At 44.3% G+C, this 16,907-nt stretch overlaps 1 protein-coding gene and 2 long non-coding RNA genes across 10 annotated transcripts in view; 1 reads left to right on the top strand and 2 right to left on the bottom strand.

Moving 5' to 3' along the window:
* The window catches only part of LOC309361731, a 48,281-nt gene extending 40,676 nt beyond the window's left edge, over window positions 1–7,605 (bottom strand). For 2 of the 3 annotated variants that reach the window (XR_014164611.1, XR_014164612.1), the window contains exon 1: window positions 7,247–7,605. This is a non-coding gene — a long non-coding RNA (uncharacterized lncRNA). The remainder of the gene's footprint in view (window positions 1–7,246) is intronic. The other variant, XR_014164613.1, reaches the window with a different exon arrangement.
* A 136-nt stretch (window positions 7,606–7,741) lies between these two features.
* LOC309362231 (rho GTPase-activating protein 20-like) overlaps window positions 7,742–16,907 on the top strand; it is a 95,377-nt gene continuing 86,211 nt past the window's right edge. For 2 of the 5 annotated variants that reach the window (XM_081897776.1, XM_081897775.1), the window contains exons 1-2: window positions 7,742–7,860; window positions 9,907–10,018. In XM_081897776.1, the coding sequence (XP_081753902.1) occupies window positions 7,763–7,860; window positions 9,907–10,018 (210 nt within the window). In that variant the 5' untranslated portion in view covers window positions 7,742–7,762. Of the gene's footprint in view, window positions 7,861–9,906; window positions 10,019–10,609; window positions 10,973–13,755; window positions 15,170–16,907 lie in introns of those variants that run through there. The other 3 variants (XM_081897778.1, XM_081897777.1, XM_081897780.1) reach the window with 2 other exon arrangements.
* Window positions 14,486–16,907, bottom strand: part of LOC309362320 — a 48,702-nt gene continuing 46,280 nt past the window's right edge. For both annotated transcript variants that reach the window (XR_014164902.1, XR_014164903.1), the window contains exon 5: window positions 14,486–16,307. This is a non-coding gene — a long non-coding RNA (uncharacterized lncRNA). The remainder of the gene's footprint in view (window positions 16,308–16,907) is intronic.

The raw sequence follows: 16,907 nt of genomic DNA, 5'->3' as shown, positions 1-16,907 counted from the left end.
CCACAGGAGACAATGATGGCCACCAAATTACAGGTAGATGGTTATTTTTTTAAAAAAAAGATTCCATGCCAGGGGTCATTGGAAAAGAAACTGCAAATCAAACTACTAATATCATAATGCCATATATCATAGTTGCCTTGCGTCAAAAAGGCTGTCGTAGAGATGGAAGAGGTTTAGAAAAGAGCTACCAAAATTATCAAGGAGTGGAGCTCTTTGTCTGTGATGAAAAGTTGCAGCCTTTGGTACTTTTTAGTTTAGAGAAAAGGCAAGTAAGAGGCAACATTATGGAAGTTTTTACACTTATGCAGGGCATGGAGAAAGTGGATAGAGAAATGGTGCTGGTCCCCCCCCCTATTTCATAACACTGGAACTTTTGGACATCCAATGAAGCTGAATGTTGGGAGAAGAGGGGCACTTCACTGAGTTCCCCAGATGGGGAACGAAGCATAAAGAAACTAAATCAAAACCAATCAAAAAGACGGTGGAATCTTTCATTTATAAAGTCTCGCTGTTGTCAAAATGTCAGGGCAGCCACATCTCTATTACTTGAGTGAAAAATAGAAAAGAAAAGAAGCTAAGAGAGCGGGAGATGGGGCTGGTATGCACCGCTTGCAGGGAGGGAAATGTTCATTTGAAGAAAACAATCTTACATGGGAGCGGGGAGGGCCCCCCCTCCCTATTGCTTTGGAAACCATGTTCCGTACATTGAAGGGTGCCTTGCGGTGATGGCTTAAATAGGAGACTGAAATCAATAAGATATAAGTGTCTTAAGGATGGAAGGTCACCGCGGCCTGGCTTTGCTGCCTAGAGGCCATACAATGGCAGCAGAAGATGTTTAGCAGCAAACCATGAAATATTTGATCACATTGCAAAGTTCTCATTTACAAACAAGAGAATGGCTATGACTCAGGGATGTACGCAGAATTGAGCCTGGATCCCAAGAACTCTTGTATTATTTGCTCTATTACCTTCCAAGGGCATCTTACCCTGCCTTGCTCCTTCTATACATGTAGAAAATATAACATTAAGAAGCATTGTTGTATTAATCATAGCAAGAGCCAAACAAATTCTTTAAAGAATATTGGCCTCCGTCTATTGAATTTGATTTGCGTCAACAGCGAAGAATCGTCCTTCCAGATGTTCCTCGTCTGTTAAGGACTAGTATAATACTTAAACACTTCTGACCTTTAATGTAAAAACCTACAAATTAGATTTGGAATTTAATGTTCCAGGTTGCTGTGTCTCCATATCATTGTGTCCTCTGGTTTGTTTATTAGTTTGGTGCATCAACAAGAAGTTCTGATACTAAGTTCACAGTAAAGTTTTGTTTTGTATGTTGTGTTTGTTACTATGTATTTCTTATTTGAGAAATTTCAATACAAATTTATTAAAAAGCAAGAATATTGTTGAGAGTGTGATTTCTTAATATTAATATATGATATAGAAGTGATTATGGAAATGCGATAGATATGTTAATGCCATAGGGATGTCAGAAAGAGGGAGGAAGTCAGTGCTCCTTTGAGCAAATAATATAAGTTGTGAACATGTGTATTGAACTGAAATGAAATATGGAAAACTCAATAAAAGTTATGATAAAAAAGCAGTAATATTGTTGTAGGTTTGGGAAGAGGGTCAGTCTAGACAATGCCCATTGGGCCCCTTCCAACCCTGTGATTCTGTACCTATGAGGGTAGACAGTATAACAGGAAACCTGTTGAACCAGCCAGATCACTGCGTTCGTTAAGGTACTGGCCTGGGCTGGCCAATTAAGTACTTCCAATGTCTACCTGTCCAAAAAGAAACAAATGGGTGGGCCTTTACCTACCTCACCGGGTTGGAACTACATCAACCTAGGATGGAGAACAATAAGCTAAGGAGGGTGTGAAAGAATTTGGGGCTACTGCTGGAAACTGGAAATACAGAGGCTCTCTTGCTCTGGGCTGGACCCAAAGCTGTGGCTTGGGGCTTCCAAGGAAACCAAATGGGGAAGAAAGATCTGTTTGAGTGTTAATGATGTGAGCCCTTCCTTCTATGCTCAGGTTTTATATGTATGTAAATAAAACCACAAATACTAATGACCTCATGATCTCCATTCACTTTCATTCCAAGGAAATGGAACCATAGGTCATAGCACAGCACCCCTGGAGTCTCTTAGCACTCAAAAGGGGGTGGGAGGGCATGCAGCAATATTAATGCAATCCTGCAGCAAAGGCATATTAAAACATTGTCCTCTCATTCCACATCGAAATGTTGCTGGAAACAGTTTATTTCTAGTTCTATCAGAACGTAATATATTTTCTAGTTCAATTCGTGCAGCCAGTACTTTAGAAACAAAACAAACCCTGCAACACTACGAAAACCACCTCTAGTCCAAACTTGTTTACAGATCACAGTGTTGAGTCCTGGTTCAGAGTGGTTGCAGCGTGGTTGCCAGGGAAGAGAGTGGATCAAAGGATTTACAGAGGCTGGCTATGGCTGATCTGAGAGATATTTTATATCACCTGTGCTCTCATTCTTCCAATAATAACACTTGCTTACATCAGGTAAGCCTCTCTGCTTGTAGTGAAACATGCAGTGCAGGAACTGTTTAAAATTTTTAATTGTTGTAACCTGCCCTAGGACCTGATGCAGCAGCAAAGAAAGCTAATGCTATTCTAGGCTTCATCAATAGAAGTATAATGTCCCAATCAACGGAAGTCATATTGCTGTTCTCTTTTGCCTTGGTCTGGGCTCCCTCATTTAAGGAGGATATTGACAAGCTGGAATGTGTGCATAGGAGGGCAGTCAAGATTATCAAGGGTCTGGAAAGCAAGCCTTATGAGGAGTTGTTGTTGAGGGAGTTGGGTACGTTAGTATGGATAAGAAGAAACTGAGAGGAGAATTGATAGCCATCTTCAAATATCTGGACTATCTCATAGAAGATGGAGCAAGCTTGTTTTCTCTGGCTCCAGAAGGAAGGACCTGAACAAATGGCTTCAAGTTACAAGAAGATTCTAAGCACCAGGAAGAACTTTCTGACGGTAAGAGCTGTTTGACTCTGGGACAGATTCCCTTGGAAGGTGGTTGGGGTCTCCTTCATTGGAGGTTTATAAGCAGAGTTTGGATGGCCATCTGTTATGGATACTTTAGTTGACATTGCAGCACTGCAGGAGGTTGAACTACATGATCCTCGTCCCTTCCAACTCTACAATTCTATGATTCTAGTAGTAGTAGTAGTACTTCGCCTATCTGACTGGGTTGCCCCAGGATGGGTAATATTAATAATACTGTAGCCTCAAGGCTGCATAAATACTTGCACATTCATATTTTGCTGCAGGCTGCACACAGCAACATGGGTTTTGTAGTCTTAATGCTTCAAAGGTATCTGGAAAATATGCTTAATTATTTTATACTAGAAAGGAAAATGTTAGAAAATCTAACAATATTTTTACTGCCTACACAACACATTATCTTGGATGCTTGTTTTGCACCCTGTTCCAAAATGTGCCAAGGGCAAACAGCCGCATTACATCACTTTAGTTCCACTGGTGCTGTCAGATGCTGAGAAGTTCATATATTGTGTATCTCGGCTAAGTTCTTGAGAATTTTATGATGCCCACACCCACAATTACTTAGCAGCTTCAGGCTATAAGCCCAAGGAAGCACATCCTGTCTACACCCACAATGAGATGAATGTAACATCTGGATGACATTACCAGGGTTTTCTATCATCTAAAATATCCGTGGGTCTTTGCCATGTTTTCCTCCCCCCCCCCCCCAGCATGATATATTCTTCAATAGTATACAACCTCAAACTTACTCTCCATGGTTTAGCACCAGAATAAATATCATCCTCAGATTCCATGCTCACAATCATTAATGTGATGCAGCCATAAAAAGGGGGGGGGGTTAGAATGGTAACTAGTCCCCCTTCCATTGCCTCTCCTCTCTTTTACCCTCCCCTCTTGTAGATCTGTTCAACAATATGTGTAGTACATTGCAGGACAAGAAGTCTTTGAGAGCTTTCCCCCAGAACACACACACACAAATATATGTCATCTTGACTGTTCCATCCTCTCCCTAACCACCACCTGCTACCCATTTGTCCCAGCATCTCTTCACCCAACCACATTCTTTGAAAATGCTTGTTGTTATTTAGTCGTGTCCGACTCTTCGTGACTCCATGGACCAGAACACTTATTGTTAAATGCTTATTAAATGCTTATGCAACCCAATTCCCCCCATCCTGTATATTCAGATCCTTCCTTGTACCCTATCTGGTGTTTTTGACTCAAATAGCCAGCCATTGGGTTCCTTCTTAAATGGTTCTTACCACTTGTGTAGTCAAGCTGAGGTCTTGCATACATGGCACAAGCCTCATGGATGACAGGATCAACAAAAATTCCACTTCTGTTGGTAACGACTTTGATGGTTTAATTTGGATGAGCAGAATATGCCCTTTTGCACAGCAGCCGTGCACTGGGCCAACAGCCTCATCAGGCCGTCCATTATGACAGTTGCCACAGGAGGACAGAGTTGCTCTTGTACTCAGGCTCTGCTTGCCTGTTTCCCACATGCATCTTGTTGGCCACAGTGAGAACAGGTTGCAGGACTAGATGTGCCATCGTTGGCTTGTTTCATCAGACTCTTCTTAACATAGGGCTACCAGACATCCCTGGTTCCCAGGGACAGTCCCTGGATTCACCAATCTGTCCCCGGAATGTCCCCGGTTTTTAATTAATGTCCCCAGATTTATGCCTGGGGACTTCTGGCGAGGCAACATGGTGGACGCCATAGCAGCGAGCAGCACTGGAGGTCCTGGACACGTCAAAGTTCCAGCCAGCCAATCCGCTGGTGGGGGGAGGGGGCTATTCAAACAAAGGTGCGAGCCAGAGAGCTTCTTCTGGCTCGCTTCCTTGATCAATGCTCACCCTGAACTCGTGCAGAGCTGCCCACAGCAGAAGAGCCCACGGCGCTCTTCTGCTGAGGGTTCTGTGTGCCCGAGTGGGGGGGGGCGGGGCGAGCGAGGCGTTGAGGCAGTGAAGAAGAGGAGGAGAAGCATAGAAAAGAGCTGTGCCGCGTTGCGAGACAGAGAGACAGAAATTAAAATTATGTCTGATTCAATTCCTCTGACCTGCTCATCAAACAATGCACCAGAAATGGAGTCAACAAGGGAAGCAAGGTGAGAAGACTATGAAAGATGGAATGGCCCATGGCCCTGGAGGAGCTGAAACTCAGGGCTCATTCACATTCCTATTTGCCATGCTGCTTTCCCCCAGGAAACCTTCTCTTTGGTGCTAAACTGGAACAAATGGCAATCACCAATTTAGCACCAAAGCCAAGGTTTCCTGGGGGAAATTGGTGGGGCAAAGGCAATACCTAGAAAGCATGGGACAAGAAGGGAACAGCTCAGAGATGTACTTCCTAGGCACTTCCTAGTGGAAGTGTGGACAAGCCCTCAGTGACAAGGCAGCATAACCATGGAAAGGTTTAAGCAGGACTTCACCATGCAAGGTACAAGAATGGATGAAAAAGAAGACCCTCAAAAGATAGCATGTATTTTTGCCCATAGCTGAGCATACAACAGTAGGCATAGGCTGGGCCATAGCTAGGGGCTGGTGAGGTGGGCCACCGCCAGGGGCACAGGCAAGGGGGGTACAAAATCGGCTTAAAATATGTCTATAAAGAAAAATATTGATTATTGCCTCATAAGAAAAGGTTTTAAATAGAGGGTAAATTGAACAGGTGACCGGGGGGGGGTGGAGGAGAGGCAGAAAGAATCACTAATTTGTCCATGGCTAGGGGGTGCAATCTGGACGGTTCTGCCAGGGGCGCAAGATCACCTAGCTACGGCTCTGGGCATAGGCAGTCAAAGAAACAGGAGGCAGGACAAAGTGAGGCAGAAAATAAAGGGAAGGCTTGTTGTACTCAGTTCATTAATAAAGCTGTTTCGAGTTCCGCTCCTCTGACCTGCTCATCATTACAAGGACTAAGAGGGTGTGACTGTTGAAGAGAATTTCAAAATCAGTTATGGGGAATCTATGGATGCTCTGGGAAGATGGGCCTAAAGGCATTTCCCAGATGCCCCTAATTTCCTTACTGCAGGATTTATTTCATCAAATTTATGCACTGCTTGATTGAAAAAAACAACAACTGTGTACATTAATGTGTACATTAAAACCAAGGACTTACCCACACTTCCTCTTGTTCAACTGCTTCACGACTGGAAAAACCGCTCTATAGTGCTCAATTAGAGCAAATGGCAATTTAGGTTTTCTTTCCCTGGATTGCCTTTTTTTTAATCTATCACTAAAGAATGAATTTTCCATTGGAAAGGAGTGGGGCAGGGGGAAACCACTCAGACCTATGCTTTCTAGATGTGTAACAAGTGGAAGAGTTTGTGAGCCCCAACGCGGCGGGGGGGGGATACATTTAAAACATCCTGCCCACTTCTTAAAAAAATCCACAAACAGTTAAAGGCCAAAGTTATAGAGGAATTGGGGGGGGCAAGTACCTAAATATATTTTTGCTCTGTAAGACTCACTTTTTCCCTCCTAAAAAGTAAGGGGAAATGTGTGTGCGTCTTATGGAGCGAATGCAGGCTGCGCAGCTATCCCAGAAGCCAGAACAGCAAGAGCGATCGCTGCTTTCACTGCACAGCAATCCCTCTTGCTGTTCTGGCTTCTGAGATTCAGATTCCCCCCCCCCTGATTTCCTCCTCCAAAAACTAGGTGCATCTTATGGTCTGTTGCGTCTTATAGAGCGAAAAATACGGTAGTAACCTGCCACCCCAACTCTACAAGTGGTGTGAGATTGCAGCTCTGAATGATACCACGTATATACTCTGGTTGATCCAATAGAGTATTCATTATCTCAACAGTCTTATAAGTTTCTTTCTTTCCCTCATCGCCCTTCCATTACAACCTCTTTCCTCTGAATAATAAATAATTGGATTTCTATTTGGTTCCCTGACTTTTTTTCTTTTTTTCTCTTCAGATTTTATCTGTGTTGAAATTATGTACATAACATGTACGTCACTGGACTTTTGTTTCCTTCTGTATGCATTATAAAAGAAATATAAATTCAAAAATCCAAATAAAAAAGGAAAGACACCCTCATTGTACATTTGCTCCCTCACAAGACAAAAAGACGAGCAGGGAGGCAGGAGAGAGGCATTATTAGCTCTCAAGCCCACAGCTGCAAGGAGCCTTTACTCCCTGTTCCCTCAGACTGCTGGTTGTTCTAGGGGCAATACGATCCTGTTTACCTGCTTTGGATGAAAGAGTGCTCGGGAGACGTGTTCTTTTAAGGTTGTTTGCTTTGTTTCGATGTGCAACTAGTATTTTAGCTATCTCCTCTATTTAGTTTCTTTTCGTGTCTTTGCATGCTCACTGTTCTCAATAATTGGAGAGACGTCCAGTTTCTCCTTTCTGCTTCTAACTCTCCCCCCTCCATGCAGCCCTTAGAAGGGCGAGGGGGTCCTCTACAGGTGAAAAAGGTCCCCTGCAGCAGTTTTATGGCATGGCCACCCCTGGTTATCAGTACCGATGAAGGGGAGTCTATAAATATTTTTTAAATAATGAACAAGGACACAAACAAATCCCGGCTGAGGGGCACCCACAATTGTGGGGTCTGAGGAGACTATGGTGATGCATCTCCAGCCGTTGCCATTGGCTACAGAGTACCCGTGACATCACAAAAGTACATGGCGGATATATAAGTGGATATAAAGGTGGGCCTATTCTTGTTCCCTCAACAGAACACAGAGGGCAGCAGCTGTGACATGCAGCATTGCCCAGCTTTATTCCACCTGCAGGAGGTGAATTTCCAGATGGACAGAGATGATTATCTGGCAGTGGGATGCTGTGGAGCCATAATAAGGCAAGTTCACTTCTGAGAGGGACCGCAGCTTGAAGGGGGCTGATACCCAGTGTCAGAAGCAGGTTGGTGTCTAGCTGCGGACCTTGTGAAAGTTGACAGGTGTTGATGGGTGGAAGCCGGTGGAATTCCCATTCTGTAAGGCTGAAGGAGGCTGGTGTTTTGTCTTTAGGAGCTGGTGAGTACTTGTGGGTTGGAGACTGGGAACATTTGTGAATGGATAGAGAAAGATGAGGGAATAAGTCTGTTGAAGTTCTTCACAGATATTGCTTGGTATATGCTTGTGTGAGAGAGAGGTTTTGACTGTGGTTGAGGCTAATGGGTGTGCACAAATGTGATGTGTGAAAGGATATTAATGAATAGATGAAACCCATAGAAGTTGGCAGGCAGATGTCACAAAAGTAAATAGTGGCTGAGGGGAAAGAGGTAGTTCTTATGGGGAAGCAGGGAGGGAGGGTAGAGACCAATCAGGATAAGGAGGCAGAGGAGAAATCAAGGCAGGACCAGCTGGAGACACAGTAAGTGGGGGAAAACATTTGGCTCCTTCTTGTCTACTTGAGTTGCCGATTTTTTTGTGCCTGTCTTGTGCCTGTCTCACCTACATAGCTGTAAAAAAACTAAAAACTAATGCTATCACTGAGAATTCCCACCCCTACCCATCCCTGATAAATTTATTAGGATCTCTAGGTTTTGAAAAGTTATGCTTTAGTTGAAATTTGCCTGCTGGGTCTAGTAAGGTGTTGATCCTTCAATGTGAACTTTCATCCATGTATTTTATTTTAAATGATTTTATAAGCTGCTTAGATTTTTCAGTGTACAAGGTAAAAGCAATAAACAATATCATTAAAGCAGAAATACAGCAGAAGATCAGCAAAACAGTAAGTATGAAAGCATGTTGAAACCAATAAAAGAATACTTTTGGGGTAATTCAAACAATTTAAAACAGAGTCCAATCTTATCGGTCAGGGAAAAGAAAAAGGATCTACAAAAAGATACTTTGTGGAATCGGGGGGATCAGACTGTGAGCCTTAATGAGCCACAAAGACCTGGGTTTGAATGTCACTTCTGCACTCAACTAAAGAGAATGCTTTATCCTCCGTCTCCCTCCTTCCTCCCTGCCCCACATATTTACATAAGATGAGATACTTGATTGAGATACTTACATGCGATACTTGCAGCTGCCAGTGCCGTGCTAGGGATTAAACCTGTGCCAGATATGGCTGGGGGATGCTGCCTAACACCCCACCAGAACATTGGGATTCCTAGCTCAGCAGTCCCCACATCTGTCTTTGCCGATGTGATGTCTTAAAGTTCCAAGGTGCCCATTTAGTTCCCCTGCAACACTTTCATCACCCCGGTTTGAGATTTGAAGCCTAAGCTTTAGGAAGCAGCCCCAGTTGCAGTATGTGTTTTCTTTCTTTCTTTAAAAAAAAATTGAATTGTTTAAAAGTGCAAACATAACAAAATGTAAGAAAACAAAGATTTAAAAAATCAATCTGTATAGCTTCTCAGCCTGGAAGGACAAAAATAAAAGGATCTAGAGCAGTTTCAAAGCAATTCCCTTTTAGGAATAATAAATATTTATTAAAGTATTATCCACTTGTAAGTGCCATTGTTATTGAGAATAAAGGTTGTATATAGCCTTAAATTTGAGAAAGGAATTAGCATATACTGGTGGCACAAATACTGTCACTTTCCCCGGGGAAAACCCAACCTTTAGCACTCAAGATTAAAGTTAAAGAGAAGGTTTTCCCTAGGAAAGGAACAAGGCAAGGGGGAATCTGCCAGAAGTGTGGTTTCTAGGCATGGAACACGCTTAAGTATGGATGAGCCCTGAGTGACCATTTACCTCAGTATTTGTGTAAAAAATAAAACCATACCCTATATTGGGGGGGGGGGAGTGTCATTCAAGCTCTACCCTTTAGGTGCTTTTAGTTTGTGAGAAATCTTTTCAAGGACAGCATTTTGCAAAAACCCTTGAACACCAGCAATCCAGATTATTAAGATTAATATCCAAATTACTGAGAGGTGTGCTTTCTTTGCTTACAGATATACACCAAAGAGCCCCCTGAGGGAGCCAGACAGATCCAAAGAACTGGAAGCAGATTCTTCACAGAGCAGCTCCTATAGGAACCCACTATCCAGAATGCTGCGCCTCAAGGTATGTCCACCTTAAAACCTTGCTTCTTCTCTCACTGTATGAAAAGGGGATTTAAATCAGGAAATATTGCTGTGGATTTCCCAGTCAGGAACTGCACTCCTAATTATCTGCTTCCCCCGTGGGGGTTTGAACCCACCACTGTTTGCAAACAATGAACTTTGTAAAGAATGGTCTGTCGGCAAAGGCAACCACCATTTAGGGAAATTTATCATATTGTAATTTTATTTGTATTAAGGATTTTTATTAGTTTTATTCTTGTGCTTGTACTGGGATATAATTAGCTGTTCATGCCTCTGAAATCCTAAATAGGATGGTGGATGGTATATAAATGCTTCTGAGAGTTGTTAGAGTGCTATTCCTCTCAGTTCCCAGAGCTTCAGTCCCCAAAGTTCTCCGGGAAGAGGGACTGGTGGTTAAACCAGTCTGAGAACAAGTGGAGACTCTTTTAAGGAGGGAGAGAAGCAGGGAGTTGGGACAACCAACTTTTTTGCTTCCATATAACACTTGTGCTACGGTAGGTTTTTTTCTGGTCTTCTTGCTGCCTCCCCCCCCCCCCGTGCTTATTCTTTATCAGTGGTAAGATTTATTATTTTCCTCTGCCCCCATCCAATTCTGCTTTCACATCTTGAGTTTATCTGGAAAGTATACTGTCAGGGAACGACTTGGCTGAAGTTGCTGGAGGAGACTTCGTTCCTTTAATGAAGACCAGGTTGCTTTCCTAATGCCTGAAATGTGCAGCGGTGAAAGCAATCGCGGGGAGGGGGGTCGACGGGGGGGGGGTGTTGGCAGGAAGGATGAGGGAAAGCGAGCACTTGTGGCTTTGCAAACCTCTTGAACCTGGGGGGATTTTTGACAATCTTCAAGGCTTTATCCACATCCCAGCAGCTTCAGTGGGAAATGGGAATCCTTCTTTGCCAGGTAGTGATTCCTGGATATCAAACAGCTTGGAGTCAGGTGAGAGGAGGATGAGCCCATAAGTCTTGTAAACTCTGAGGATCCACTCATGGGTGTAGGCAGGGGGGCAGGGCAGCTGCCCACAGGCATAGGATTTTTGTTAGAGGGGTTTTGGGGAGAAATCATGGGTAGAAATACGTGATTTCATTACGTGGGGCAGGCTTCTGCTGGGGGGAGTAGGGGGCAGAACCTCCGTTAAGTGAGTGCTTTCGATGCTGCCCCAAACTTCAACTCCAAAGCTGGACTATGATAGACCATGTGGAAGGAGAAGAGACTCAGCAAAGAGCATTTAAGAAGGCTGAAGATAGCAGACCTAGTAAAGTAAGTGGAAATCTTTTGCCCTACCACAAAAAGCCTCTGCTCATCTCTCTTGCTCAGCCATGGGTATGTCTAAGGAGTCAGGGAGGGGCAGCTTCCCCCCATGTGCTCAGCCATGCGCACCACTTGTACCATAGAGCTGTCATTCAGTGCCTTGCAGAAAGTAAAGACATGGCTAGTGACAACAATGACAGGGGTGCGTCTCAATGGGCTTTGGTTACTGAGTATGCACAGAAAAAACTGCATTGGGAAAAAAGGAGGAATTTGAGAAAGAAGTGCCGAAAAGGTTTTCAGCAAATCCAAGAAAACTTGTTTTAGTTTTGTTGTATTTTAAAAGTAACATACAAAATACATGTTCCTTGTAATTTCGCAAAATTTACTCGTTAACTGCATGAAAGGTACTCCCTGGTGCTAATTGTTTTATTTAACTTCCTAGTTTTCAAATGACTGAAAATTTTGACAGGATTTTTCTGAGCACTTGGGGGCAAAAGAATAACTACAGCACCCACGACAGGTGGCCATTCCAACCTCAGCTAAAAAAACCTCCAACGAAGGAGAGTTCACCACCTTCCAAGGAAGTCTGTTCCACTGTCAAACAGCTCTTACTGTCAAAAAGTTCTTCCTGTTTAGTCAGAACCTCCTTTCTTGTAACTTGAAGCCATTGGTTTGAGTCCTACCCTCTGGAGCAGGAGTAAACAGGCTTGCTCCATCTTCCATGTGACAGCCCTTCAGATATTTGAAGATGGCTATCATATCTCCTCTCAGTGTCCTTATATCCAGGCTAGGTAAAGGTAAAGGGTAAAGGGACCCCTGACCATTAGGTCCAGTCGTGACCAACTCTGGGGTTGCGGCGCTCATCTTGCTTTATTGGCTGAGGGAGCCGGTGTACAGCTTCTGGGTCATGTGGCCAGCATGACTAAACCGCTTCTGGCAAACCAGAGCAGCGCACGGAAACGCTCTTTACCCTCCCGCCGGAGCGGTACCTATTTATCTACTTGCACTGTGGCGTGCATTCAAACTGGTAGGTTGGCAGGTGCTAGGACCGAGCAACAGCAGCTCATCCCGTCGCGGGGATTCGAACCGCCAACCTTGTGATTGGCAAGCCCTAGGCTCTGTGGTTTAGACCACAGCGCCACCCTGTGTCCCTCATATCCAGGCTAAATATACCCAATTCCCTTAATCAAAGAATGTATCAATTTTATGACATAAGTAAGGACAACCAGGAGTCAGGCTCAGCAAGCAAGGGAGCCCATGCCACCTTGGAACCCGGCTGGACCTCATTACTCAAGCAAAAATCATCTGCAAGCCCTTAGGGCCCAGGGAAAGCCAATGGCTAACCTGGGTGGGCAGTCAAGCCCAGATCTGGACCATTCCTTACTGAGCTGCTGCATTTATGTGGCTCACCACATGAGGGCAGCAGTTCATGAGGAAGCGAAGGCCTTGGACTCTGCCCTGGACTCATTAAGGAATGGTGGCACAAACACCTAACTAATAATTATAATGCTTGCTAGTAGAGGTGAGAGAGCAGCTCTGTGGGCATAGCCTGTTTTCCCTCCTTCTTGTTCAGGTTTTACATAGTCATTTAGAATAAACAAAACATGTCATGTAACAACAACCGTGTAAGGCAGGACAGTATCATTATGTTGCAGATGGGAAACCAAGGCTGAAAAAGGCAAGCCTCAAGCCACATGGCAAAGGTGCAGTTTGACTCCTGATCCAATGCTCATGATCCAATTTAATTTCAAACTGATAAGGTTTTTTATTTATTTATGTTGTAAAATTTATACACTGCTGGGTTGTTGTTTTTTTAAAAAATGAAAGCCCTCACAGGTGTCTAAAGACTGCTGTCTAAAATAATCGATAAGGAGAATAAGCAACAATAGTTTTAATACTTTCCTCCTCCTAGTGGTGCAGCAATAAAATTGCTAGCATATTTGCAAAGCTAAGCAGGGTCTGGTGTGCGTTGCAGGGGGTTGGCCAAATCAGTGTTTCTCAACTGGGGTGTGGGGAGGGGTCACCTGGGAGCCCCCAGGGTATTCCAAGGGGGGCACAGGTGAAAATTGCATAACTGGGGAGCCACAGCACGAGACCAGGGGGCCACAGAGGGAAGTGAGAAGTGAAGAAAACAGAGACGTGGCCAAGAAAAGAAGAAAGAAAACACAAACAGACAGAGAAGTAAAGCAAATACAGTGGTACCTCAGGTTACATACGCTTCAGGTTACATACGCTTCAGGTTACAGACTCCGCTAACCCAGAAATAGTACCTTGGGTTAAGAACTTTGCTTCAGGATGAGAACAGCAGCTCAGTAACAGCAGCGGGAGGACCCATTAGCTAAAGTGGTGCTTCAGGTTAAGAACAGTTTCAGGTTAAGAACGGACCTCAGGAACGAAATAAGTTCTTAACCCGAGGTAACACTATAGAGTGAACCGAGAAGTGACCATAGTTTCCAGTGGATGGATCACCACACACCCCCTACGGCAACATTGCTTCCATTTCCTTCTTCCTCCCACTTTGGGATAAAGCAAAATTGTTTTTCATGGCATTTCCAACTTTGGTAGAATCAGGTTTCAGTAGTATGAATTATTTGCTCGGCTTAATGCAGAATTGCCTCAATGGACAGAGATGATCTTCGGTTATCCCTAACAGAGATAGAACCGGATATAAAAAAAGCTTGCTTCTGGTCCTCAAGAACAAGGTAGAGAAATACTTAAAAGTATAAGTTTTTATGTAATTGTCTTTTCTATAAATTATAAAAATTGTAAGTTAAGCATGTTCCATTTACAAACAAAACTACCTTTCTTAATAACTACCTTTGTACAGGTAGGAAGGGGGGGCACAGGAAGGAAAAAAGTTCAGAAGGGGGCCACAGCTCGAAAAACGTTAAGAAAATTTGGACCAGATGACCCTCAAGATCTCTTCCTACTCTACCATTCTATGATTCAAAAATTAAAATAACGATAGACTGAAAACAGGTTGAAACTCACATCAGCTTTCTAAACATCTGGGTAAAAAGGTGAAGGTAAAGGGACCCCATCTGGGTAGGCTTGTCTAAACAAAAAGTGTTTTCAACAGGTGCCAAAAAGAATACAGTCAAGGTGCCTGCTGGGTATCAATAGGCGGGGAGTTCCAGCAATACTGCTTTTAAGCAGGACAGGGCCTAGCAGGGTAATTTTAAAAGGTTTTATATATATATATATATATAAAAGCCAAATCATCACAAAATGGTGCAGGGACTCCAGTACCCTTCGTAATCCTTCTTGGCACCTCCTGGGTCTTCCTTGGCCCTCCTAAAAATATGGCATTGCTCCCGAGTCTGGATCTCCCTGACATTGTTCATTTCAGCGCCTGGAAGCCTTCATCACAAGGATGGTCCTGCTAGGGTGACTGTTTCTGCCTCCTTCCAGCTCTCTCTTAATGCTCACTTCATCCCGTGAAGGCAGCTGCTTAGCAGTTACTGCTTCCAGGATGGAGCACAGCATACGAGCAAATGTCCATATTTAGGCAGCACGAGGAGGAGCTACTTGGTTTGTGCAAACTCCCCCCCCCTCCTTTTCCTCTCTTGGCTGATGAGGAAAAGCAGGCAGGCAATGCTAACTTGCTCCAGTCGCTCAGCCCCTAGCTCTGGGCCTGGACGTCCAAGCGCGTCAGCAGCTTTGCCCAAGGATATACAGAGTCCATCTGGACCACGGCAGGGCTTCTCCAGCCTTCTGCTGATGGTGGGTGAATGTGCCTGCAGTAACAGCAGCAGCAGCAGCAGCAGCCCTGGCTGACCACCGGTCCTCCTCAGGATGACTCCCCAGCAGAAAGCCAGCTTGTCACCACAGGGGCAGAGTGAGCAGAATTTGGGAGCCTGTCCTCCCACCCAGGAGTGGAGCAAGGCAAGTACTTGAATGGTGTGAAAGGAGGCTGAAGGTGCAGAGTCTGTGTCAAGAGGTACAGCTGTGCTGGCTGTTCCATGTGTTTTGAGAAGTTACCTCTCTGTCCGGGCTGGAACGGCTCGTCCCCACATTCCTTCCTGGACGTTTCACTTTTTCCAATTTGTTTTTCTTCCCCTTCCCTTCTATTTATTGCTCGTGTGCTCATTTCTCCGCCAGCTTCTCCTGATGAGCCGCTCTTGAATCCTGGCTTATTTTCTTTTACTTGATCGTACCGCAGAATCTGCTGAACCCGCAGCTGCTTCCTCCGACCATACGTATTTCCCCGCGCCGGGATAAACTTTCCGTGCTTAGCTAGACAGTGTGTAACCACTAGACCTGTCCAACACACTTTCCTCTCGGCAGCCAACACATCTCTGTGCGCAGAGTACATGCTTATACAACGGTTCTCTGTGTGCTGTTCTTGTGCATGCCATATATCATGCACATGCTAAAACAGACAGGTCTACCACTTTGCAGTGCTTCTGAATACCAGTTGCTGGAAACTGCAGGGGCAAAAGTTGCCCTTGAGCATCCCACTGGGGCATCTGGTAGGCCCCTGTGAGAACAGAACGCTGGACTAGATGGGCCATTGGTCCAATCCAGCAGGCTCTTATCCGTTAGACAATATTTGCTCAGCACACCCATTAGGCAGAATTCCATAAATATGTTTGTGGTTTACCAAGACTGAATAATATAATCACAGACTGATTCATGGCTTGACATTTCAGGGCCATTTCACACATTCCCTGGGCAATATAAACCCAGATTTATATCCAACCCACAGCCAGTTCTCTACTCCTGGAAGAGTGTAACTGTCCAATATGCATATTTTAAAGCACCTGTCAGTCACACTGACAGTTCGCATTCTGAAGACTGCCTAAGACTATCAGTAGCTACATGGTGGCTATGCTCTGGTCAGAAGCAGTAATTCTTCTGAATACCAGTTGCTGGAGACTACAGGAGGGGAGTGGGCTCTTGTGTTCAGGTGCTGCTTGCTGGTTTCCCACAGGCATCTGGTTGGCCACTGGATGCTACACTAGATGGGCCACTTGTCTGATCCAGAAGAGCTCTTCTTCCTTTCTTCTGTTTAAGTAGACACCTGAAAATTGCAAAGCATAAAGAGGCATTTCGTGTAAAGCTGTTGGGAGTTTTTTGCTAATCTGGATGGTTAAGACCATGACTTTATTCTACTTGAATTCTTCATTCAAATGTTTCAAGGGGACGTCTACTTAGGGTGGCCATGTGTCCTACATTCCCAGAAGAGAGTACTGTATTTGATGAGCTGTCCGGTTTAACAGCAGAAAACCCTAAGAAGCGAGAGCAAGTTGTACACCAACAGTTAGGACCTTGGCAGCAGACTAAGCAGAGATGGATATATGCATTTCTGTTTAAATTATAGTAATCATTTGCAGTATAAATATAAATTAGCACAGGGTGATGCATTTCCTCTCCTGGAGTGATGAGTAAGTGGGCAGCTTATACCCACTGGGTAGGAAATGCCTGGCAAAGAAGGTGCTCAGTTGCTCCAGACCAGCTTACTTGATGCTTGAAGCATGAGCCCTGCAAAGTTTAGGTAGACCTACGCCAGCTGCTGCCCTCCACTTGTAGAGGTGGCCGAATTTCATGGTGAGGTGAATTTCTGTCAACCAAGGCTGCTGTTTTTTATACTGTTGTTATACTGTTGTGATGCTGTTTTGTC

Source organism: Podarcis melisellensis (genome assembly GCF_964234715.1).
Source record: "Podarcis melisellensis genome assembly, chromosome: Z".
Lineage (NCBI taxonomy): Eukaryota > Metazoa > Chordata > Lepidosauria > Squamata > Lacertidae > Podarcis > Podarcis melisellensis.
Note: the sequence above shows the minus strand (reverse complement) of the source record. Positions and strands in the feature narration are given on the sequence as shown.